The 24,202-nt window shown below is 30.6% G+C and overlaps 5 protein-coding genes across 6 annotated transcripts; 2 read left to right on the top strand and 3 right to left on the bottom strand.

Moving 5' to 3' along the window:
- Positions 1–911: 911 nt before the first annotated feature.
- Positions 912–4,539, bottom strand: LOC111680955 (116 kDa U5 small nuclear ribonucleoprotein component). Its single transcript, XM_023442669.2, has 6 exons — positions 4,416–4,539; positions 4,111–4,242; positions 3,380–4,048; positions 2,984–3,267; positions 1,422–2,924; positions 912–1,353 (listed from the first exon to the last, which is right to left on the bottom strand). Exons 2-6 carry the CDS (start codon positions 4,222–4,224, stop codon positions 996–998), a joined length of 2,928 nt encoding a protein of 975 aa, XP_023298437.2. The 5' UTR covers positions 4,225–4,242; positions 4,416–4,539; the 3' UTR covers positions 912–995.
- A 2,243-nt stretch (positions 4,540–6,782) lies between these two features.
- LOC111680999 (mucin-12-like) lies at positions 6,783–9,041 on the top strand. The gene has a single exon (XM_023442716.2). The coding sequence runs from the start codon at positions 6,783–6,785 to the stop codon at positions 9,039–9,041; it is 2,259 nt and encodes a 752-aa protein (XP_023298484.2).
- Positions 9,042–11,146: 2,105 nt separating this feature from the next.
- LOC111680979 lies at positions 11,147–14,011 on the top strand. 2 transcript variants are annotated; one of them, XM_046950147.1, is made up of 3 exons: positions 11,147–11,313; positions 11,369–11,658; positions 13,329–14,011. In XM_046950147.1, the coding sequence occupies exons 1-3, from the start codon at positions 11,216–11,218 to the stop codon at positions 13,886–13,888; spliced, it is 948 nt and encodes a 315-aa protein (XP_046806103.1). In that variant the 5' UTR covers positions 11,147–11,215; the 3' UTR covers positions 13,889–14,011. The 2 variants fall into 2 exon arrangements, with proteins under 2 accessions (XP_046806103.1, XP_023298467.2); XM_023442699.2 differs by lacking the exons at positions 11,147–11,313; positions 11,369–11,658 and adding an exon at positions 12,641–12,983 and having other exon boundaries at positions 13,039–14,011.
- Positions 14,012–14,026: 15 nt separating this feature from the next.
- LOC111680981 (mitochondrial transcription rescue factor 1) lies at positions 14,027–14,998 on the bottom strand. Its single transcript, XM_023442701.2, has 3 exons — positions 14,613–14,998; positions 14,355–14,427; positions 14,027–14,292 (listed from the first exon to the last, which is right to left on the bottom strand). The coding sequence occupies exons 1-3, from the start codon at positions 14,945–14,947 to the stop codon at positions 14,092–14,094; spliced, it is 609 nt and encodes a 202-aa protein (XP_023298469.2). The 5' UTR covers positions 14,948–14,998; the 3' UTR covers positions 14,027–14,091.
- A 2,411-nt stretch (positions 14,999–17,409) lies between these two features.
- LOC111680962 (membrane metallo-endopeptidase-like 1) lies at positions 17,410–21,854 on the bottom strand. The gene is made up of 2 exons (XM_023442678.2): positions 20,231–21,854; positions 17,410–18,509 (listed from the first exon to the last, which is right to left on the bottom strand). The coding sequence occupies exons 1-2, from the start codon at positions 21,455–21,457 to the stop codon at positions 17,505–17,507; spliced, it is 2,232 nt and encodes a 743-aa protein (XP_023298446.2). The 5' UTR covers positions 21,458–21,854; the 3' UTR covers positions 17,410–17,504.
- Between the last annotated feature and the right edge of the window lie 2,348 nt (positions 21,855–24,202).

Below are 24,202 nucleotides of genomic sequence, written 5' to 3'. Positions count from 1 at the left end.
GAAATGAGAATAATAAAATAATTATAAAAATGAGTTTTTTATGCAAGTATGACATAAAAGTTATTATTTTTTTTAATTTTTAAAAATAAATTGATTTTCATAAAGAAACATGTATGTATGTGCGTATATTAGGGTGCAATAACAATAACAATGCAGAACGTTCCCACGACAATCGGTTCTTCGCACCGGAACGACTCGGAGTTCAACGAACAACGACCAAGGATTGTCAACCCAGCCACACGGACTTTACACGTGTCGCTGCTACAACAACAATGCAGAAAATAGACATCACTACTGATTCTACCTGGTAATGGTGGTATCCTGATAAAATTCCATTTTTAAAAATTGTTATCCAGAAATCAATATATATGATGAGCTTGATCAAAGAAAAAAAGGCCATTTTTTAAGGGTAAGTACCGCTAATTTCTTAATTTAAAAAAGCATTTAAAGTAGTAGTAGAGTAAATAAAATGACAAAATCGAGCACTTTAGAGATTAGTCTATTTAAATATTATATGTTTCTATTAATTTAACCCTTTTAAAATTTCAATGGTAAAAAATGGTTTTCAATCAATGCAATAGAAAGCACCAGCATTCTATAATTACATTTGATATTTGTTAAATCAAATGATTTCGTGTAAATTTGAAATATAATATAATTTTGAGTATTTTAGGGACATTTTTTGAATTTGTTTAAATTTAAATATCGATGTTTTAAACGCATGTGTTAAAGACTTAAAATGAACTTAAATTAATAAACGTTAATGTTCAATGACTCATTTTAAGGACATCTGTTGGCAACCAACGAAACTTTTACTTCAAAGGTTTATTAACGAACTTTTGAAAGCTTAACACTCAAAGAATTATCCTTGCTTTACACCTTCAAAAAAATAGCTTTAACAAACTTCTCAATACTGTTTTACTAACTTTATTTAAAAACAGAATCTTAAATATACGTAAATATATTTGTTATATAAAAATGCATAGCACATATTCTTATAGAGGATAATTTAGTAAAACATCTTGACGAGCCAATTCCAACAACATAGGATCATCGAAGAATTTATTAATAGAAACATCCTCAGATAAACCTTTACGTCTTCGTGTTTTAATCATAAATTCTCTAGCCAAATGTGAGGCCTGTTGAGGTTCAAGTGGACGTATGACAATAGATTTATCCAAAGGATCACCGGGTACAATTTGCCAATGATGAAAGACGGACAAACAGAAGGCTTGACCTTGAGTATGGGTACGTAAATCGGTTTCAAAACCAAAGGAATCAATGGCGGGTATAAAAGCTTTTATGGTATAGATAGGTGAACCCGAAACTGGAGCATCTTGGGTAACATGACCTCTGCAAGAGAAAAAATATGCAAATTATGTTTTTTGCTATATGCACCTAATAAAGAATAAATAACCAACCTTCTTCTAGCCAATACCGTATAAACAGCTGACACACAATCTGCGGGAGCTTGCACTTCCACAAATAAATATGGTTCCATTAGACGAGGAGTTGCCATAAGGAATGCAGAGTATGCTACACGTCTAGCGGTAGGTATGACCTGACCACCACCTCTGTGTAAAGCCTCATTGGCTATAACAGCATCAAGTATTTTAAACTTAACATTACGAATAGGCTCTTCACATAAGGGACCTTCTCTGGTACCCCATTGAAAACCTTGCACTATGGAATCTTTAACAGAAGTCAATAAGTTTTTATCTACCTCCGAAGGTAAAGTATCATCTACCAAAATATTAGGTCCAGTGTTGTCGGGACCAAATGCCCATATAGATCTGGCGGCCAATAAATCCCAATCATAATTCACTTGGAAAAATTCTCCCAATTTTTTCTTATTCCAATTTATTGAAACCACTTCATTTTCGATATCTTCTGCCAAACCCTTTTCCAAGGGCTCTGCTATCATGGTGATTTTATTTTTCTTATTTGGCGTCTCAGCAAAACATTTCAAGGAACTAGTTTCTACTACAGTTTCGCAAAAAGCCACAACAGGATCAGCAACTTTTATATCGATTTCAGAATACATTTTACGCAAATCATGCATAACGCAATCCAAATATAGTTCACCAGTGCCCAAAATAACATGTTCTCCAGACTCCTCTACTCGAGTGGATAATAAGGGATAAGATTTGTTGACTTTACGTAAACCATCTAACATTTTGGGTAATTCAGAGGGATTGACAGGCTCAACAGCAATCTTAATAATACTTTGTGTATTAAATTTCAAAGGTCTAAAGATGTACAAATCTTCCGTGGCCTTAACATCCACTATAGTTGAAGTTTTAACTATACACTGATCTATGCCCTCTATGAGAACCCAATTACCGGCTGGCACCCGATTTAATTCAACTTTATAGCGAGCCTCATACACCCATAAGCGACCAACTTGCAGAATTCGTGAATCTTCTTCATCTTGTAAAGTATAGTTTTCACCCAAAACACGTACTTCTTGTCCAGCATGCAATGTACCAGAAACAACACGAGCCAAAACCTGGAAAAATGTGCAATCATCGGTGGGATACATTTTTGAACTGTGTACCATTAGTGAACCATTCTGATTGCACTCAATCATATCACGGTACATATCACCCTCTTTGGGACCGGTAAAAATATGATCTACTTTGGTTTTAGCATTATCCAAAGGAGATTTTATGTGTTCCACACACATATTGACAAAACCACTGAAATCACCCAAAAAGCGATTACAAACCAAACGCAGTAGAGGACGTATATTTGATTTCATTTCTTCCTTGGTAATGCGTATATTTAACTCGGCCAAAGTATCGGCTAAAGTGGTATCTACATCACCCACCACCTGGGCTATTATTTTGTACATAGGCTCCAAAATGAATTCAACAAAACTGCGTTGAGCCGAATTGTGGGGAGGTTTTTTAGTGAATTTACGTCTAAGAAAATAAAATTTATTAATTAATTTCCAATTAAAGAACATTCATTTAAAACTTACGATTTGCTATGGAAATACATATCGCCCCAGAGTCTTTTCGAAAATTCTACATAATTAACTCCCTCATAGGTGTCAGCATATAATTTGGCAAAAGATTTCAATGTAAAACAAAAGCCATATAGAGAACTTGCAAAACAAACATTACCCAAGATGGGCGATACCAAAGTAGTTTCTTCGGCATTGCCGTAAGTGCTCAGCAAACTGTTGACTTCTTCTACAATGTGTTTGAGTTTGAAATAGGCATCTTGGGGAGGCAGTTTTAGTTCTAAGATTAAGCGATCGATCTATAATAAGAGATTTAAATTTTGTTTTTTAGATTGAATATTTTAGTTTTCTATTCAGATAGTTTATACGAAATTTTCAATAAAGCAACAATTTATCAAAGAACTTTTTTACCTTATTAATACACAATGTTATGGCCATTTTCTCCTGAACGGCATGTTTCAACAATCTCTCCGTATTCAACATTACACCTTCGGCGGCATCAACAAATACCACCACACCATCACACATACGCATGGCAGCTGTTATCTCGTCGGAAAAGTTAACGTGACCGGGAGTATCAAATATATTCATTAAATAACTTTTCTGCTTAACATCCTGCAAAACCAAAGTAACGGGGGTTGCTTTAATACTAACTCCACGTTCCTGTTCGGTAAACAAAGTGTCCGTGTAACGCAAAGAACGTTCTTCATTCATTTCAAATTGTGGATGTGTTTGACGTATAAGACAATCGACAAATGTTGTTTTGCCATGATGTAAATGACCGATTAGAGCCACATTACGTATAAGGGGAGGTGTGTCCATAAGATCGGCCATAAATTCCATGTTGTACGTAGTATCGGGTAATTCTTGTTCTTTAATTTGAAATTTCAATTTCTTGACGGGTTCTATTAAGGGTTTATCTAAAGGCTGGGCATCCTCTTCTTGCACTATAGTCTCCACATCGGGTCCATAGACTTCCACAGCTGTGGGATAATAACGTTTGTCCTCATGTAATACCACAGCAGTTACCTCTTTATCTTCGTCTTCATTGTGCTCCTCTTCCTCATCCATGGCTTCTTCCTGCAAAAAAAATTACATACAAAATTAGAATAACATTTTTTAAACTTCCATTGCATACTAACATCATGATCATCTTGTTGATCCTGTTGACCATAAATACTTTGATCGTCATCTTCATCACTGTCTAAATCGGGACCTATATAGTTGCCAAATTCATCATATAAATCGGAATCCATGTTTTTTAACACTTAATTCTGTAAAAAAGGCACATTTTAGTAGTTTTCTATAAACGTTTAATACTTTTGTTGGCACATGTTTATACGTGTACATATATGTTTCATTTATATATGGGCTTCACAGAAATTGTTAATTTTATCTAATTGTTTAGCTGTTTTTATTTTTAACTAATATTTTCAGTAATATTTACCAATTTTTATTTAATATTTTATTAAAAAACGCGTTTTGCGGTAACATCAACAAACAAAAAAATTTCTCTGCAATTGTCTTCTTCTTGTTTTGCAGCTGTCTGTCACCTACGCCGACAAATATTAATGGCGGCGGCGGCTGACAGTAAAAATATCGTCGGCGGCCAGCTATATATTCTATATTCTCAAATACGTTTAATTTTAAAATATTCGACGATTTTAAATAAAAACGGAAGATAAAAAAGTAGGTTTTTGGAATCAAATATATTGTTTATGACAAAAGAGAGCAAGCACAAAAGTTGTGTGAAAATTTTAAAAAATTAAAATTTGATTAATTCTTAAAGACTAAAAACAAATCCTTTCTCCAAGTTTTGTGAGGATCGGCCTATATTTTTGCCGCATAGTGTAATCTATATAATAAAATTTTTTAATAATCTAAATAACATTTTAATTAGTTTTTTTTACTTTATGAAAAAGTTGTAATACGCCATTTAACACGCCCCATGGAATTCCGTTATTATGTAATCATCATACATAATTCATATATATAAGTTAATGAACCAAAAACAATGTTTTCTAAAAAAAAGTACCAAAAATAGGTACAAACGTCCGAATATCCAAAAAGTACTCAAATTATTTATTTTAGGTATTAGGACCTGGTTCACACTGAAAAACTTTTGTTGAGAAACTTTTGATTTTGTGTGTGATAGAAAGAGATGTTTGATATTTCTTTCCCTTTCTCTCACACACAAAAATCAAAAGTTTCCCAAAAAAGTTTCCTAGTGTGAACCATATGTTCTAAGTTTGTTACAAACTTAGAACATATGTAAAATGCCAGACGATCAAATAAAGAAGAATTTGCAAAAATATTGGCGCGAAAACATGCAGCTCACGTAAAAATTAGCTGAATTTTTCCTTCAAACAGATTTTGTTTGATGTCCCATTTAAAATACATATGTTTGACGACCTAGGAAATTATGGTTTGTCAAACAGCAATGTATTTTTCGTATCTCGTGTTTGTAGCAAACACTTTTTTGTTTGCTTCAAACAGTAAAAGCAGCGACTCGAATTGGCGCGAAAACAAAAATTTCTCTGTACCCATTGGGTATGTTCAGTACGTATAGTGTTGTAAATTGTGTAAACATCAAAACTAGTGTTGCATAACGTTTAAATAGATCGTAGTAGATATCAAAAAGTCGAAATAGATTTGATTTTAAATGTTTTTTTTATTTTAAGAATTTTATGTGACCTCCAGTAGGTTAGTGTTCTAGTCTGATAGACCGGAGGTGGTGGGTTCGATTCCCACCTGAGGCATTGGTTAAGGAGCGCACAACAGGCCGATAGAGGCCTCCTTTCAAACTAACGAAGAATTTTATGGAGTATAAATCATCAAAATATTTTTTAGATTATAATAAATTCCAATCGATCTAAATTCACTAAGTTTCTTTGGTGATATTTTTAGATGATTTAGCAAAACACTTGATGTAATTTTAAGTAGTTTAAGAGTTTGTATCTCTTACCGTTTAAAATATAAAATTTGAATTAAAAATATTAAAGTCTGACAACAATTGTATTATGTCTCGTAGAGATTATAAAAATTCACTTTTTGAAACAAAATAATGCATTGACTACTGATTTTTAAAAAATTTGCCTTAAAAAAAGGAAACAAAAACAAAAAGATTTTCTAAAAAATTTAATAATTACAAAAATTCATTCAAAATGTTACATGTCTGTATGTATCTTGAAGTTATTTTAAAGATTGTGATGTTTTTCCATTTTATTTTTAATAAGATAATGTATTTTCATACTAAAACAAATTGGGAAAAATTTATTACACTAATTATTATTATTATCTTTATATGGTTAAACTATTCACACACTCCTTTGCCAATAGGCTTTTCCCAAATGTATTTCATTATATACTAAGTATCCATTTTAAATTCTTATGGTTATAAAAATAATTCCGAAAATCCAATACAAATGGAATTATTTCTCATTAGTAGTTTCCAAAATAAGCCACCCACTTAGAAGGCAATAGAAAACAATAAAATATACCTGTAAACATTTTAAATTTTTTTTATAAAACTAAATTAAAAATACATCATTTCCATCTTACATCTATTGCATAGTTTTGCAATGTCAAATACAGGCCCAGGTAAAAAAGCAACTTGATCCTTTAATTTGAAAGTGTTTGAACAAAAAGGAAAAACCCCTTTTTACAATGAAAAAGGCATTAAGTAAATAACAATAGGGATTTGGTTTTCAAGTTATACAGGTAAAAGTGTTTTAAACAAAAAAATAATCAACAGTATTTAAAGAAGTAAACAAGCAACAAACCTCAACAGTTAACATTTCACACTATCGTCAACATGACATCGAAAATTTTTATCATATTTCTGATAATTACAACGGCCAATTGTTTAAATTATGGTCGAGTAACAAGATCAATAACTAAGAATTTAGAAGGAAGAGCAAATTTAGTCGAATCAAGACAGCATCCCTACAATTTATTTAAAAATCGGGATGATTTTGTTAAAACTGCTGAGCTGTATATAAAAAATATTAAACCCTTTAACTATATACAATATAAGCCCTACAGGCCTATAAAGACAACATTTATGTATAACAAAGATTATGTTAATAATATACTGAATTCTCTTAATTTGCTGCAACAAGTACCAAATAAAACTCACGGTATAAGTAGTACCACTGAGGCTATTATATTATCCAGTACGGAAAATACAAATATAGAAAATGTCACTGCACAGTCATCAACAACCGATGGTATTAATACCACAAATACTCCTATTCAAGACACGGAATCTTCAACTGTTAATAATAATGAAGTAATCGATTCTGCACAAAATGCTTTTGTTTCGCCTATCGTCGAAGAGTTTACAACTGAAAATACCAATTCTCAGTCAGCAAGTACTGAGACTGTAATAACAATCGAAGTGCCTAAAACTCCTCAGGAAAGTTCAACACAAGAAGAAAGTACCACTTTACCGGTAATGGAAGTAACCACAGTAGAAGCAATAATTAATTTAAATAATGAAATTACAACTGAACCCATAAAGAATATGGAAGCATCAACAGCAACAATGGATTCTGTTGAGTTGTTTACAACAACCGAAGAAACTTCTATGGAGGAATCAACTCAATTTAGTTATACTACTGAAGTATATGAAGAAACGACAACTGTAAATCCCGTAGAATTTACAACGGGACGCCAAACCGAGCAATTCTCAACAGAACAAACAACAACTATGAATCCCCTAGAATATACAACGGAACATTATACGATCGAAATTTCAACAGAACCATTGGAATCAACTACAGCTTTTAATATATCTAATGAAAGAGCTACAACTCTAAGCCCAGAAGATATAAAGAGTGCAATGGGACAACAAACCGATAATGCGATAATGGAATCAACTACTATTGTTAATATATTTGCTATAGATTCGACAACAGAAACAAGCGATGGAAATTCCGAACCCTTTACAATTGAATTTAGTGATTCAACAACTGATGTATATGAAAGGACTACAACTATAAGTCCTTTGGAATATACCACTGAAAGACAAACGGAAGAATTGTCAACTACAGAAATTTCAACCACAACATTTTCAACTTTCATTGAATCGTCAACTAATGTTATTCCGGATTCCACAACAACTTCATCAATATATGAAACAACAACTGAATTAACCGATGAAATTACTACTAATGGATTAATTTTAGAATCGTTACAATTCACAACAGAAAATTCGAGTGTTTTTTCAACTACACAAAGTGAAATCACTCCTGAAGTAACAACAGAAGCACAAACACAACCATCTACAACTGAAGCGGAATTTTTTGATTCAACTACAAATTTTGCTGAATCAAGTCAAGAAACTACAACCGAAAATAATCATGAATCATTTAAAGACAGTACAACGGAACAAATAGATGAAGCAACAACTGCAATGATAGATTCTTCAGAACTTCCACTTATCAATGAAGGTTCTACAGAGTTTCCAAGAGAAACACTGGGAGAAACCATAACAAAAACCAACGTTGATATGGAAGAATCGACGGCGGAAATCACCGGTGCTTCTGAAACTACTTTCACACTAGAAATGACAACAGAATCTTTTTTAGATACTACATCTCCAATATTGAAAAACGTTACAGCCCAGTCAGAATCTGAAATAACGGAATCTTCTACTAAAATTATGGAAAACACTGATGAAACTACTGAATCATTCTTAAATGAAACAACCACTAAGTTCAATGTTACAACAACCGCTATTCCAGAAACAACAACTGAAATCTTTAATGAAATCTCAGAAACAACCGCCGAACCCGAAAAAGTAGAAACTATCACTTCAATGCCCATAAACATAAATGAAACTACAATGGAAGCTCTTAAAATATATAATTCCACTGATGTAAAAATTTCAGAGTCCGAAACATATAATGATGAAAAAATTAAATCTTTAAATATGTCAAAAGAATTGTTAACTAAACTTTCTAAATCAAATACCGAAAATCAAGAAAATGAGGGGTCAAATCGTAAAGCAAAGACATTTACATATGCCACCGATGTAATGCCATCATTGGGTGATTATGATTACATATAAATTTCAAATAATTTAGTTTTAAGCACTTAGTTTTAATGGTAGATATAATTTATTGAAATTTTAAAATTTCCCTAAGCTTTAAGTATAACTTGATAATGAAAAAATAAATAAATATATAATATGTATATTATCCGTGTTTCTTTATATGTTGAGGTAGTTATGTAAAGTGTTAAATTTGGGGGTTTTTAATATAACGATCGAAATTAGAATCTAATAAGTTTTTTGTTTTGATTTTTAATGTGTATTTACACAAAAGTCATTTTAAAATCCTATGTGTATTTCAATTCGTGCAAAGATCTGTGGCAGCACCGAGCCTGCCTGTTTTACAAGTCGAAAAGTCGCCTTTTTAAATAAAAGTCGAAAAAAGTCGGAAAGTCGGAAAAGTAGAAAAAAATCGAAAAGTGTACTATTTATAAAATATTAAAAGTCGAAAAATCGACGAATTAAATGAAAAAAGTTGAAAAATCGACTTTTCATAAAATGCAAAAAGTCGAAATGTCGACTTTTCATAAAATGCAAAAAGTTGAAAAGTCGACTTTTCATGAAATGCAAAAAGTTGACTTTTCGTTTCAACTATAGAACCCTACTTTGCTACTACATGTACATGTAGCTTTCTAGTCTTTTGTTAAAGTAAATGTAAATTCCTTTTTATTAATTAAATAAATAATAAATAGTTGTTAAGTGTTATATATTCGTGTTTTATTCACCCGTAACTATAGATATAAATACCTATCTCTAAAATTAAAAAGCTTTCGTTTTTTATATGAAAATCCACTTTGAGTAGATAAAATTAAAAAAATATCAAAAATATATCACAGATTTTTGGTATTATCGCTATTGGTATCGTTTTGCCTCAATAGAGTAATAAGCAAAAACATAAAAAACAAAACACTGGAACGATAACAAATTAATTTTTACGGTTAAAATAATTATTTTAAAACTCAAATAATCTTTATCACTGGCAACGCCGAAACCCTATAAGAACAGTGACAGTCATTTGACCGGTCAATTGACTGTCACTACTGAGAATGTACCCATCATTGCGTAGAACAAAGCTCCCATCACTTTCTTAAGGGCAATATGTAAAAAGTGATGGAAACATTTGTGTACATGTGATGTTGCATCACCCTCGCACTTATGAATTCTATCGACTTTAAAACATATATTTGAGCTGCTCACTCTTTTGTTGTTTACTAATCATGGATGATATAAATATTAGTCATGACTGACTAATCATGCTTGATGGATATATCCATCACAGTTAACAAATAAAAAAATGATGCATTAATCGGTCATTGTTGACTAATCACACTTGATGAATATATCCGTCAAATCTCACGGCTATACCAATTTATAATAAAACACATTTTATTGATATTTTAATATATAGGTATATATTGTTAATTTTATTAATATAGTAATCATATACATAAATTACCAGTCTTTTCACCATTTTACATATCTCGCAGAATCTTAAGTCCTCTGATGCTCCTATTAATTTGTGGAAATAAGTTGTCTGTAAAAAATACATAAGTATTCATAAATATCGAAATATAAAAATCATAAGTACATATTTATGTTACCATTGATTGATTTAACTCCGAATTGTTTATCTTCTGATCCACTTCCTGAACTTTTTTAAAATTTAGTTTACAATAATACTCTTTATTTTTAATAATTTAAAGACTTTGTAATTTTTTATTTTTTCGCTTCTTGATCTTTGGCTTTCGCAGAAACAATTAATTTGTAACGACGAAAAATACAACTTTGTAACACAGTGACAGTCATTTGATCGGTCATTTGGCTGTCATTGTTGATCAAAATATAAATTTTAATACATTTTAATCAAAATGTAGTTGTTTCATTCTTTCATATGCAAATTCAACCCTATACCACACATTGAGTTCAGTAACGGTCATTTTACCGGTCATTTCATCATTTCACTGTCATTGTTGATGAAATCATCCATTAAATTTTTTTCGACAATTCTATAAAAAAAAATGTTGCATGTGTGTTAGTAAAATCATTTTGTATGTGTTAGTTTCGGTCATTCATTTCTTATAGGGTAAAGCATATTTTTTCTCATACACTGAACATACTCCACGTATAATCAAAACAAATACATGTGCGTATTAATGATTTCTATTTTAAATAAACATTTATTTTAAATAAAAATGAGTTTAGCTAAAATAAAAGCAAAAGAAACAAAAGGTAAACAGAAACTTTTGCCAAAATTAAAAGCCATATTAGCAAATCCCAACAAAACGAAATGGTAAGCAGGAAAACCAGTACTGATTATATTCCTAATAATTTAAACTTTTTGTTAGTCCTATTTTAGATGAACCTGAACTGCATCAACTGAAATCTTTAATACAAAATGCCATCAAAGAAAGTAAACTGCAACCTAGATCTTTTGCTACCCAGAAAGGTATATGTTTGGGTTTAGAAAGTTCCCTACGAAAAATCAACAATCAAACCAGCAGTTGTGTCTTTATATCTTTGAGTATCAAACCAAATCATATTATAAGCTTAATAGCCAGAAATGCTGAAACTAAAGATGAAACTCAACCTGTGTATGCTCAACCCAAATTGGAAAACTTTATAGAGGAACTATTTGGTATTCAAGCTTTGTGTATGGCAACGCCGAAACCCTATAAGAACAGTGACAGTCATTTGACCGGTCAATTGACTGTCACTACTGAGAATGTACCCATCATTGCGTAGAACAAAGCTCCCATCACTTTCTTAAGGGCAATATGTAAAAAGTGATGGAAACATTTGTGTACATGTGATGTTGCATCACCCTCGCACTTATGAATTCTATCGACTTTAAAACATATATTTGAGCTGCTCACTCTTTTGTTGTTTACTAATCATGGATGATATAAATATTAGTCATGACTGACTAATCATGCTTGATGGATATATCCATCACAGTTAACAAATAAAAAAATGATGCATTAATCGGTCATTGTTGACTAATCACACTTGATGAATATATCCGTCAAATCTCACGGCTATACCAATTTATAATAAAACACATTTTATTGATATTTTAATATATAGGTATATATTGTTAATTTTATTAATATAGTAATCATATACATAAATTACCAGTCTTTTCACCATTTTACATATCTCGCAGAATCTTAAGTCCTCTGATGCTCCTATTAATTTGTGGAAATAAGTTGTCTGTAAAAAAATACATAAGTATTCATAAATATCGAAATATAAAAATCATAAGTACATATTTATGTTACCATTGATTGATTTAACTCCGAATTGTTTATCTTCTGATCCACTTCCTGAACTTTTTTAAAATTTAGTTTACAATAATACTCTTTATTTTTAATAATTTAAAGACTTTGTAATTTTTTATTTTTTCGCTTCTTGATCTTTGGCTTTCGCAGAAACAATTAATTTGTAACGACGAAAAATACAACTTTGTAACACAGTGACAGTCATTTGATCGGTCATTTGGCTGTCATTGTTGATCAAAATATAAATTTTAATACATTTTAATCAAAATGTAGTTGTTTCATTCTTTCATATGCAAATTCAACCCTATACCACACATTGAGTTCAGTAACGGTCATTTTACCGGTCATTTCACTGTCATTGTTGATGAAATCATCCATTAAATTTTTTTTCGACAATTCTATAAAAAAAAATGTTGCATGTGTGTTAGTAAAATCATTTTGTATGTGTTAGTTTCGGTCATTCATTTCTTATAGGGTAAAGCATATGTTTTCTCATACACTGAACATACTCCACGTATAATCAAAACAAATACATGTGCGTATTAATGATTTCTATTTTAAATAAACATTTATTTTAAATAAAAATGAGTTTAGCTAAAATAAAAGCAAAAGAAACAAAAGGTAAACAGAAACTTTTGCCAAAATTAAAAGCCATATTAGCAAATCCCAACAAAACGAAATGGTAAGCAGGAAAACCAGTACTGATTATATTCCTAATAATTTAAACTTTTTGTTAGTCCTATTTTAGATGAACCTGAACTGCATCAACTGAAATCTTTAATACAAAATGCCATCAAAGAAAGTAAACTGCAACCTAGATCTTTTGCTACCCAGAAAGGTATATGTTTGGGTTTAGAAAGTTCCCTACGAAAAATCAACAATCAAACCAGCAGTTGTGTCTTTATATCTTTGAGTATCAAACCAAATCATATTATAAGCTTAATAGCCAGAAATGCTGAAACTAAAGATGAAACTCAACCTGTGTATGCTCAACCCAAATTGGAAAACTTTATAGAGGAACTATTTGGTATTCAAGCTTTGTGTATGGTGTTTCCCAAGAATTTGATGGCAATTAGTGAGGAGCTAAATAAATGGGTAGAGAAGCGCAAGAAACCAGCCAAAATTAAAAAAGTAGATGCACTAATAAAGAAAACTTTAAAAAAGAAACTTAAAAAAATGAAACCGTTGGAAAATAAAAAGGAAACTAAAAAAGAATTAGTAGACGAAACTACAACAGAGAGTGTGGTAAAATCATGGTCGGGAGATTATATATCATTTGGTAAAGACAACCCAGTTACAGGGGATTACAAGTTAGACGGTGATCAGGCTGTAGAGGCTTTGTCGGAAATAATCAATAAAATTCCCACTTCAAAAGTTATTAAAGAAATTGAACCCATGGAAGTGGATGCTGATAGGAATGTAAAAATTACTGCAGAAATTAATTCATTTGACGATGACAATGCATCGGAGAATTCGGATGATTTCCTTGGCGAATATAAAAATTTAACAGTACACAAAATAAAAGGTAATCCTAATAAAAATCCCAAAAAGAAACGCAAAAAGAATAAAAAGAAACCAACAAATTAAACTTAAAATGTATTTTTGTTTTCTATAAAAAATGTTCCATTTTCTCATTTAAATTTCTAAATTAAGCCGGGAGAGGATTTAATATACAACCGTTTTATTTATGCTGTTCAAACACTTTTTAAATTAAGCTGTACACAGTTTATTTTAACTATATTATTTATTCAATTTAAGCTTGTTTTTAACGAAACAACATAATTTAATTTCTAATGATCTGCTACAGTCGATTTAAAGGCATTAACACCCGAATAATTTTCCACTAGCAAACTTTTATAACGTCTCAAATTTACACTATAACCCTCTTCACGTTCAGAGGCCGACAGTATTATTACACGAGAAACTACTAGATGAGAAGGATTTTGTTGGCTAAAGCCACGAATAACATCAATTTCATCGCCTTCATAGAGCTGTGAGAAAATGTTTTGTATACATATAATTAATCTGAAATAATAAAATTCACAAAACCCACCTGTACACTCTTCTTGGCTAACTTTTTTCCATTTACCCGTATTCTGCTTTCATAAAATATATTTTCAATTTTGCTAGAATATATAAAAACATAAATTATTCAAGATATACGTATGTACGTAGGAGTTCTTTAAACAAATATGTGAAATATTCTAGAATGCGACAGATTTGCATATTTTACAGAAATATATACTCATTTTGTTATTTATAAGTTTGTTACTGAATCTGTGCAATGAGTTAGTGTGTATCAAAAACTTACTTTCTTGCTATACCCAAACCGGCTTTTAACAATAAATCGGCTCTTAATGAATTAACTTTGGTTTTTACCACCTTTGAATCTCTTTCGTCTTTAAATTCTGGATCTGCTTCATCTTCACTGTCTGTCTCTTCATCTTTAGCTCCAGATTTGCGATTGTATTTTTCTAATCGAGTTGATATGAATATGTTTCTCGTTGATGCTTTAAATGGAAGTTGTGCGGGGATTTGTGTCACTTTATTTGTATCACGCCATTGCATAGAAGCTGCAGTTGTAAGTTTAGCGCTAGACACTAGAGTAATTCTTGGCAATTGTTTAAAAATATAAAGTCTTAACATTTTTCTAAAAAACTATTGTCTGTAAACACAAAAAATAAAAAAAATATTGTTGTGTAAACTTAACCTAAAAATTATTGACAGCGGCATAGAAAAACAGCTGTTCAATTAAAGTTGCACCATGGGATGGTAGCTACAAAAAATTCAATGTGAATATTCTGTTCAAAAATTTTTAAATTCTTATTTTATGGAAATTTTCAATAAACTATGTATAGAAAATAATCTACAGAATTATAGAAAATGACTAATAAAATGGTTAAATCAAATATTTAGTAAAATATATTGATGAATTTTTTATTATAAAACATTTTTGATACCTAATTCTTATTCTATGGAAAATTGCCATATCTTTTCTATACAAAATTTTGGTAAATTTTTCATTTTAATTAAAATTTTCCATAAAGTTTTTTTCTATAGGAAATCTTCAATAACATTTTTTCCATATAACAGTGCGATGGAAGGCGATAACTAGGGTTCTATAAATCGACTTTCGAATAATCGAACAATCGACTTTTTGTCGAAAAAAGTCGAAAATTCGAAGTCGACTATTTTGTTCCAAAAAAGTCGATAACTCGACTATTGTCTATGAAAAAAGTCGACTTTGTAAATAAAAGTCGAAAAGTCGGAAAAAGTAGAAAATAGTCGAAAAAAATCGAAAAAAGTCGAAAATAGTCGGAAAAAGTCGAAAATAGTCGAAAAAAAGTCGGAAAAAGTCGAAAAATCGACTTTTAATTAAATGAAAATAGTCGAAAAGTCGAAAAATCGACTTTTAACTAAATGCAAAAAGTCGACTTTTCATAAAATGCAAAAAGTCGAAAAGTAGACTTTTCATAAAATGCAAAAAGTCGAAAAGTCGGCTTTTCAAAAATGCAAAAAGTTTCAACTATAGGACCCTAGCGATAACAAAATCGACGCTTTAACTGGTATATTTCTTAGAAACTTTAAGTTACTGGTCCAAAATAAACTATGTATTGGAAATCGATTATGTAATTCAGATAATTAAGTGAAACCACCTCTCTCATTATACCCTTCACCTTCGTGAGAAGAGTATATATAAATTTGTCATTCCGTTTGTAATTTCTACAATATAATTTTCCGACCCTATAAAGTATATATATATTCCGAGTCCTTATAGATAGCGGAGTCGATTAAGCTATGTCCGTCTGTCTGTTTGTTGAAATCAGTTTTTAGAGGACCCCAGATATCGGCGAGATCCGAATCTTCAATAATTCTATTAGACATGCTTTCGAGAAGATCGCTATTTAAAATCAGCAAAATCGGTCGGTAAATAACGGAGATATGAACAAAAATCCGAGACAACCTCTGAAAATTTCATCAAAAAATGTCATATATTTTTCATGCGTTGTTAAAAAAGCAACAACAACACTGTATATTAGAAAAAGATGAACACGTCTGTGTGTAGATGTATTTGTTTTTTCAGCTGTGTATTTTTTTTGTATGTTTGGATGCTGTTGGCGTCATTGCGTTGTTAATTTTGTTTTTGTTTTTCTGTGTTTTTCGTTATGTATGTTTAGATGTCTGTTGGTTAAGATGCCTTGTTTTTTTTTGTTTTTTATTTCGTTTAGCGTTGTTGTTGTTCTTTTTGTTTAGCTTTTGATGTAATAATAATGTAGTCGGGAAAAAATTTAAAATTTATAAAAGATGTTTAAAATACACTATGGTGAAGGGTATATAAGATTCGGCACAGCCGAATATAGCACTCTTACTTGTTTTGACGTAGTTTTGACCCTATACAATGTTCTTAGGTCAAGCTTATTGTTAAGCACTCGTAGATAAGAAATCTTCGTATCACACATAACGGGACACTGTACAATTAGCAATCACGCTTGATGAAAGGGTCTTGAATAAAAATACTATGTAGGAGTTGTCATAATGTAGAGTAAGATGAAACAATACCTCACCTCCATTGCAATTACCCATCATTCCGCTTTACTGTTCCTCCTTGTTTGGAATTATCTAAGATATGCCTGAAAAGTATTCTAAAATTTGTGAATCAAACTGGCTGGTTCAAATCTGGATATATTAGTAGTATTAAGAACAAATATCACAACTAGGACATCACACATTTTCTTTCTATAGAAAATTTGTAATACATTTTTTTTCTAGTTTTCCTTTTTGGTTTTATTTTTTTATACATTTTTTGGAAATTTGTAACAAAATAATTTTAAATATCTAATTAAAAATTTTTATAAATTTTGTACAATTTTTTTTTTTTTGCAGAAAATTTTTGATAAACCGTTTTTATATAAAGATTTTTCACAAAATTTTATTTTCTTTTAAATAATTTTTAAAGAATTGTTCTTTTATAGAATTGGAGTTAATAGAGATTTTGGTAAATTATAATTTTTTTTTTTGTGAACAGTATTCGAAAATTTTCCTTCAAAGAAAATTTTCCATAAATTGACCTTTATTTCTTAATTCGGAAATAAAAAACGTTTCAAACATTTAAATAATTAAAAAAATATATATAAATTTTTATTTACAAAAAGACATTGTTTAAACAATAACAATTATGCTAATTTATCTAAAACTTATACAACTACCATACTTGACATTTGTCAGATGAAGGATTCATTTTACTGCCCACTGGACAATTGTAGGCTTTTGCAAAATCAGCATTATTCGATACAGCACCTAATACACGATACTTATCAATTGTATGTTCATTTGTCAATTCTTCCCAATAGTCCGCCTCTTTGTATGACGCACACCACAGTTGAGCGAAACCCAAAAAGAATAATTGTTCTGGCGACAAATCTAAGCCGGGCATTTGTTCTTCTTTATATACAGCGGAAATCGTTTCAAGATCTTTAGTAACATTTTTAACATAGCGTCGATAGGCCATTAAAGCTTCACGCAAACCTCCACCATCGGCAATATTTTCATCATTTGTTAGATTACCATTAACATTGCGATTGATCTCTGGTATTAGATAGCTCTGATAATGATCTACATAACACTTCGAACGTTCCTTAAACACCTTGCCCGATTTGGAAGACCACCAGTAATTGGCTTGACCAGCTTCATCATAATTCGCTCCCACCGTATCAAAACCATGTGTAAATTCGTGACCAATCAAATAACCCAATGTTCCAAATTTCAGCGAATTTGGCCAGGCCTTATTATAGACCGGTGGCAATAAAGTACCTGCCATTACGTAAATAGAATTGTCTAAATTATAATAAAATGAGTTAACCTGCATGCCAACTAATAAGTCCAAAGGTTTAGTAGTATTATCCAATTTTTCAAAATTCAGACCATTAAAACGTGTCATATACTGTTTGAATTTACGCAGATTTAAATTATTCGCCTCGTAACTACCATTTACAAATTTTAAATTTTTTAGTTCTTCTATTAAAAGTTTGGTAACATTCTTGTCTTCATAGCGCCCTATATATTCGGCAATGGTAGATTCTTTAAGCAGTGCTGCTTTACGTGTGGTCTCATCCAACCAGTTGGCCTCTTGTAAAACTAAACGTAAACTTTGTCGTATTTCTTTGATGAGAGCGCTTACTTCTTCTTGTAACTCATCGTTGAAGTACAGCTGGAAAGATGGAAGAATTATTTATATATTTTGTTGGAATTGTTATTCTTTTTAATATAGTTGTTCTAAAATTCTATAAAACAAAATCTATTAGAAAATAAATAGTTTTTACCCTTGTTTTCGGTGAAGAATTGGACTGAAGATTTTAATGAATTAAATGTTGTAGAGTTTATTTTACGTTAACTATTTCTAGAATAGATACCAACAGAATCACTTCTAAATTATATGTTACAACAAATTCTCAAAAATTGAATATATACTCCACATGATTTAGTACAGTTTGTACGTCTAGTAAAGTAGTTCAAAACCTTTCAATTGGTCAATAGTTGAGTAATAATTTTCTGGACACCGTATTCTTTATTATTTCAAAACAACTTTAACCTCTATGTCCATATGTACAACTGATAACAAATTAGAAGCAAATAAATATATTAAAGTGTTTCTTACAAATAAAAATCGTTATACCTAACAATTGGTCTATAATTTGACAAACATATGTACATATGTAGTAGGTTCAATACACTTTTAAAAATTACACATCATAAATCGTTTTAAAATTCAATGCCAATCAATGTAATATATAAACAAGTAGGAAAGTATAGTCGGGCATGGCCGACCATATAATACCATGAGTATATTTTTAAAATTTTTTCTTTTTATAAAGAAACTTTTATGTTGAATATTATTCCAAAATATTTAAGCAAAACCCAAAATTTCTAAATTAGGCTTTATATAGGTCAAATATGGGCCAATCCTCGGTAAATTTGGGAAAAGGATATATTTTTAAATAACAGTTAGTTTTGTTGAGTTTCATTGCGATACAAATGGTTACAAGTCAATTTTAGACGTTTGAGACATTTTTTGAAGGAGGGTTTGTAAGGGGGCTAGGGTCAAATAAGGGCCAATCCTTACGAAAAATCTGCAGTGTCATTTATACTTATATAAAACTTATTTGTATCAATTTTTAGAGAGATAATAGAATATTTGACGTAATTATGGCATAAAATCGGGAGGCTAGGTGAAATAATGGACCGATTTCAACCATTTTCAATAGGCTTCGTCCCTGTGCCAAAAAACATACTTGGTGAAATTTTCATGAAATTATCTTGAAAATTGCGGCCTGTACCTTGCGCACAAGGTTTACATGGACAGCCAGCCAGCCGGACAGACGGACGGACATGTCTTAATCGACTTTAAGGTGGATATTCGACCAATATTTTTGTATGTTACAAACATCAGCACAAACGTATAATACCCTCCCCACTATAGTGATGTAGGGTATAAAAGAATCCAATTACAGATTTTTTATAATCAGTCCATCATTAGTCATAATTGTAATAACTTTAGATCGGTGTTGGGTATAATATAGTCGGACTTAAACTATTAAACTTCTTTTAAATTGTAACTAATCAATACAAACTAATGTTTAACAAATTATAATATGGAAAATAAAATTATATAAGAATCAATCAATCAATCAACTTAATTACTTTACACTTAAATATTTTTAACAAAAACTCTTTACAAATTTCTCTAAACACATTGAAAACTATTTATCACATTTTTCGAAAAGTTATTTATGATCTATTAGATTTCTCATGTTAATTACTGCTATATTTCTAAGATGATTAACTAATTAATAGGCTTACAATAGAATATTATAAAACTAAGTAAGTTGTTTTTTTTTTCTTAAAAACTAAAATGAGTCATAAGCAACATACCTTCATATACAGATGATCAAAGAAATATTTCATCGATGATTTCAGACTTAAAACACAAAATTCTTTTTGAAATTTCGTATCGTTAATGCGAGCATCCATGTGATAGAGAAATTTAAGTGATAAATAATTGGCAGCAGCTTCTTTGTGTTCTTCACAAATAGTGAATATCTTGTCATACAAATAAGAACAAGGTGTACAGCATTCCTCAAGTTCTTCGGTGAAATTTTCCCAATGTTTACCCATCCAAGCTATTTCATTGTAAGTGCGCCATTTTTCTCTTAAGGCTGTGATTTCTGATTCTTCCATGAGATTGGATAGAAAAGCACATTCAAAGTCATCATTATTGAAAAGTTCTTTAGTTTTTAAAAGTTCTTTTAGAAAATCAAATGTCTGATTAACTATGCTATCAATACGAGACTCCTCAACACCATAGACGCTCAAAATTTCTCGCATACGTTTATCATTTTCTATATAAGCATTAGATGAAGTATTTTCTATAGTATCATAGTGTAGTTCTATGTCAAAACCAAATTCGGGTAATTTGAAATAGGGAGGAAAGGGATATTCGGGTAGTACGGCTTCATTAACGAAATTTTTAATACCATAATTGCTTAAGTGAGCACTCATATTAAGCCAGTGAAAGTTGTCGGGATTCCAGTCTGGTTCCATTGCGGGAAAACCACCTATTTCCTTTAAAATCGCCAAGTATTCCGTAGAGGCTTGCATGGGATGTAATTGAGCAGCCATACAGTTGCTAAAGAATTTTTTAGCTAATTCAAATTCTTCGGCATATTCTGGTGCCACATCATTGATGTGTGGCCGCTGTAAAAGATCCTCTACAATATCGGCTAGTTTATAGGTAATATCTAAAATATTATTACGTTTGTTTGTGGCCTGACGTTCTTCGATAACATTTTTCCAATTACCACAGGCATATTCATAGAAATCATCGCACGGATATACCGAACGATTCATGTATGTCATCATTTGGGCTGCATAAATACTGCGATAATCACTATCTTTACTAGAGATTGTGTTTTCGGCATTATTATCGTCCAATATGTGAACAAGCTCATTAACGATTGTCTCTGAGATCCCATTCATTTCAGTGTCATTGTTATCGATTAGACCGGCAGATGTCGTAGGTTTCGAAAGACATAAATTTAATGTAGTCACCAGCACGATAGAGACGTAAAGAAATAAATTATTTCGCTTGATCATTTTCATTTTAATTTTTTTTTTATTTTATTGGGGTACTTTTTTTATTTAATAATTTAATGTATTTAATTTGACTTGTTTATCACATAAATCATCACATTCTTTTAAATTAATTTGTTTTAAATTAAATTGTTGCTATATATTTTTTTTCTAGTAGTATTCTAATTTTTTGTATCTCTACCGCATAACAAATTAATTAAGACTAATATTTAAATTCAAAAGTGTAACTGTTATAAACGACGTTTGTTTACAAACAATATTTCCGTATTACAATTACAGTTACAAACAACTGTTGTGTTAAAGCACGTGTAATGGATGATCGATTTCTGTTCTATTCGTACGTTTTTGTTTTTCAGATCCCACTTTTCGTTTTGTATTCCATTAAGGTCTGTTCCGCTAAACAGTTGAGTGTGTACTGGTTGATTTGTTGGAAGAGCACTTTTTTTCTTTGAAACTGTTGATGTTAGCAGCAAATTTTTAATTCTATTATTAATTTTTGTTTTAATTTTTTTTTAATCTCATTTTTATAAATTAAATCTGAGTTGAGTGGAAATGATGCCAGATTGCTACTAAGTTAGTTAGATAAATAATTTGCCTAAGATTCTTTGTGTATTTCAAAAATAGTGCAAATTTTGTCATACAAATTATAGTAGTTAGTACTAAATAAAAGGATACAGCATTAGCCCACCTGTTCATTATTTACAATATTTTATAAATATACTTTTTACATACACGTTTGTCAAACTCAATACATAAAAAACATTTTATACATATAAAGTAAGAATACCACTCACCAAGTTGTTCAGTGAAATTGTTCCAATCAAAACCCTTCCAATCAATTTTATTATATTGTTTTCTAATGGGTGTGATTTCCTCATCATACTTCAGGTTTTACGTTCTGTCTCATCATCATCGACAAGTTGTGGAAGACGATCAATTTCTTTTAGCCCGCTAAGTACTTGGGGGGGGGGGGTATCGCATGGGATTTAATTGAATAGCCATACAGTATATTTCTATATCATTTATGTTTTGTTCATATTTCCACTATTTTTTGACTTATATAACAAACCTTTTAAAAGTATGTCTGATAGAAGTATAAACGATTTCGATCCCGAAGATATCTGGGGACAAAATTATTTTAAAAATATATGGCTACATCGAATTCTCTCGGGATGCAAAATATATCATTCTTATTTGAATTTTGATTACTAGTAACTAGTTTTTTGTTAAAAACATTTTCAACATTTTCCTAGAGTAAATAATCATTAAACAATCTGGCAGCTTTGTTTTTATTATTTACTCGCTTTTTAAAATCTAAAACTCATCTTTAAGGAGCATTTTTAATTGTTTACATTGAGAAATATTCAAATTAAATTACTCGTGCAATTCTATTTCATTTTAATTTAACGCATAAGTAGTTATCAAATGTACTATTTTGTTTGAAACCAGATTAAATATCAACTTGAACTGTATTATTAATTAGTTTGTATACAAAAATACGTATTTAGTAGAACTTATATATATATAGTCTACCGTTTAGTTTTTTATTACAGAGACGATAAGAATATTTTCGTTATTATTTTATGAATAAATTTTTATTAATATTTCTATTTTTTAATTTCTTATTTACAAATAGTGTTTAAAGTGAATAAAAAATTGTCTTTCAATTTTATCACTTTCTATTGATGCCGTAGAACTAAAAGTCAATAGTATGAATCAGGGATGGAAAAAGAGATTTTGTTTCAGTATCAAAAAATATTTCAGAGATTACTTTTTTATAACTCAAAGTACTTAGGTTAGGTTGATAGGAAGATGTGTACTACATCACTGAATGAATTATTCCAACCAGTGTTAGTCAGGAATGTTATTTCCAGAATAACATCACTTTCAAAATACTTGGATCTTCGACGAATGCCTGGCAGTAGCAAAGAAAGTGCTTCAGAGTTTCACTGTACCCTCCACATACTCTACATACGTCTGAATCCGCACGTCCAATTTTGCATAAATGTGCTCGTAATCCTGTGTGTCCACTCAGAACACGTACAACAGACTTGCTCATTTTGAAGAGATTTTTCGTCTTGCTCTCATTAGGGTCAGCCCATAGGATTTTCGTAGTTCTACCCCCCATTTCATTATTCCAAGAGGTCTTATAGGATTCTCTCACCCATATTTTTAGTTCAGCTTTTGTTGCGTCGAATGGTTTTGCGTTTGTCAGTTTAACTGCCTTTTGCAGCCTTCCCTTTGAAGCTATTACATTCGTTATTTCGTTACCGACTACTCACGAGTGGGCTGGTACCCATATGATGTGAACTTTGCCTCTGGGAGATTATTCAGCTAAAACTTTCTTACAATCCAAAGTACTAAAATATGCGTTATATGTTGATATGGTATTCTTTTCTGCATATTTTACTGCCAACGTTGTAAGATCTAACAACCGTGTATACATAGCATAAGTTAGATTATTAAAGTTCATGAGTTTTACAGTATCTGTCTTTCAAATATGTTTAGAAACAAACTTAGATTGGCTCCAGTTTAGTATGAAATTTTTAACCTTGAAAATGTTCTTTTTTTGTTTTAATAAAATAAAAAAAATATGTTTTTGTTTGTTTTTTCTTTTATGTTATCAAAATTTCTTAATTTCAAATTAAAAATGGACTGCTGAATTGGTAATTCTATCCTCTGTATATATCCATTATAATTATGTGAAACGTATATTTCTTTGAGTTGAAAATACTATGGTTTGCAAATTTATGC

The sequence above is a fragment of the Lucilia cuprina genome, chromosome 4 (genome assembly GCF_022045245.1).
Source record: "Lucilia cuprina isolate Lc7/37 chromosome 4, ASM2204524v1, whole genome shotgun sequence".
Classification (NCBI taxonomy): domain Eukaryota; kingdom Metazoa; phylum Arthropoda; class Insecta; order Diptera; family Calliphoridae; genus Lucilia; species Lucilia cuprina.
The sequence above is the reverse complement of the archived record's forward strand: the minus strand, read 5'-3'. Positions and strand labels throughout refer to the sequence as shown.

Coding starts and splice junctions, on each gene's coding strand:
- LOC111680955 (XM_023442669.2), bottom strand. CDS start 4,224: ATGGATTCCGATTTATATGATGAATTTGGCAACTATATAGGTCCCGAT. Junction 4,049..4,110: donor ATCAACAAGATGATCATGAT/GTTAGTATGCAA, acceptor TTTTTTTTGCAG/GAAGAAGCCATGGATGAGGA. Junction 2,925..2,983: donor ATGTATTTCCATAGCAAATC/GTAAGTTTTAAA, acceptor TTATTTTCTTAG/ACGTAAATTCACTAAAAAAC.
- LOC111680999 (XM_023442716.2), top strand. CDS start 6,783: ATGACATCGAAAATTTTTATCATATTTCTGATAATTACAACGGCCAAT.
- LOC111680979 (XM_046950147.1), top strand. CDS start 11,216: ATGAGTTTAGCTAAAATAAAAGCAAAAGAAACAAAAGGTAAACAGAAA. Junction 11,314..11,368: donor AATCCCAACAAAACGAAATG/GTAAGCAGGAAA, acceptor ACTTTTTGTTAG/TCCTATTTTAGATGAACCTG. Junction 11,659..13,328: donor CTTTATAGAGGAACTATTTG/GTATTCAAGCTT, acceptor AGGAACTATTTG/GTATTCAAGCTTTGTGTATG.
- LOC111680981 (XM_023442701.2), bottom strand. CDS start 14,947: ATGTTAAGACTTTATATTTTTAAACAATTGCCAAGAATTACTCTAGTG. Junction 14,428..14,612: donor GGTTTGGGTATAGCAAGAAA/GTAAGTTTTTGA, acceptor TATATATTCTAG/CAAAATTGAAAATATATTTT. Junction 14,293..14,354: donor TAGCCAAGAAGAGTGTACAG/GTGGGTTTTGTG, acceptor ATTTTCTCACAG/CTCTATGAAGGCGATGAAAT.
- LOC111680962 (XM_023442678.2), bottom strand. CDS start 21,457: ATGAAAATGATCAAGCGAAATAATTTATTTCTTTACGTCTCTATCGTG. Junction 18,510..20,230: donor TTGATCATCTGTATATGAAG/GTATGTTGCTTA, acceptor CCATCTTTCCAG/CTGTACTTCAACGATGAGTT.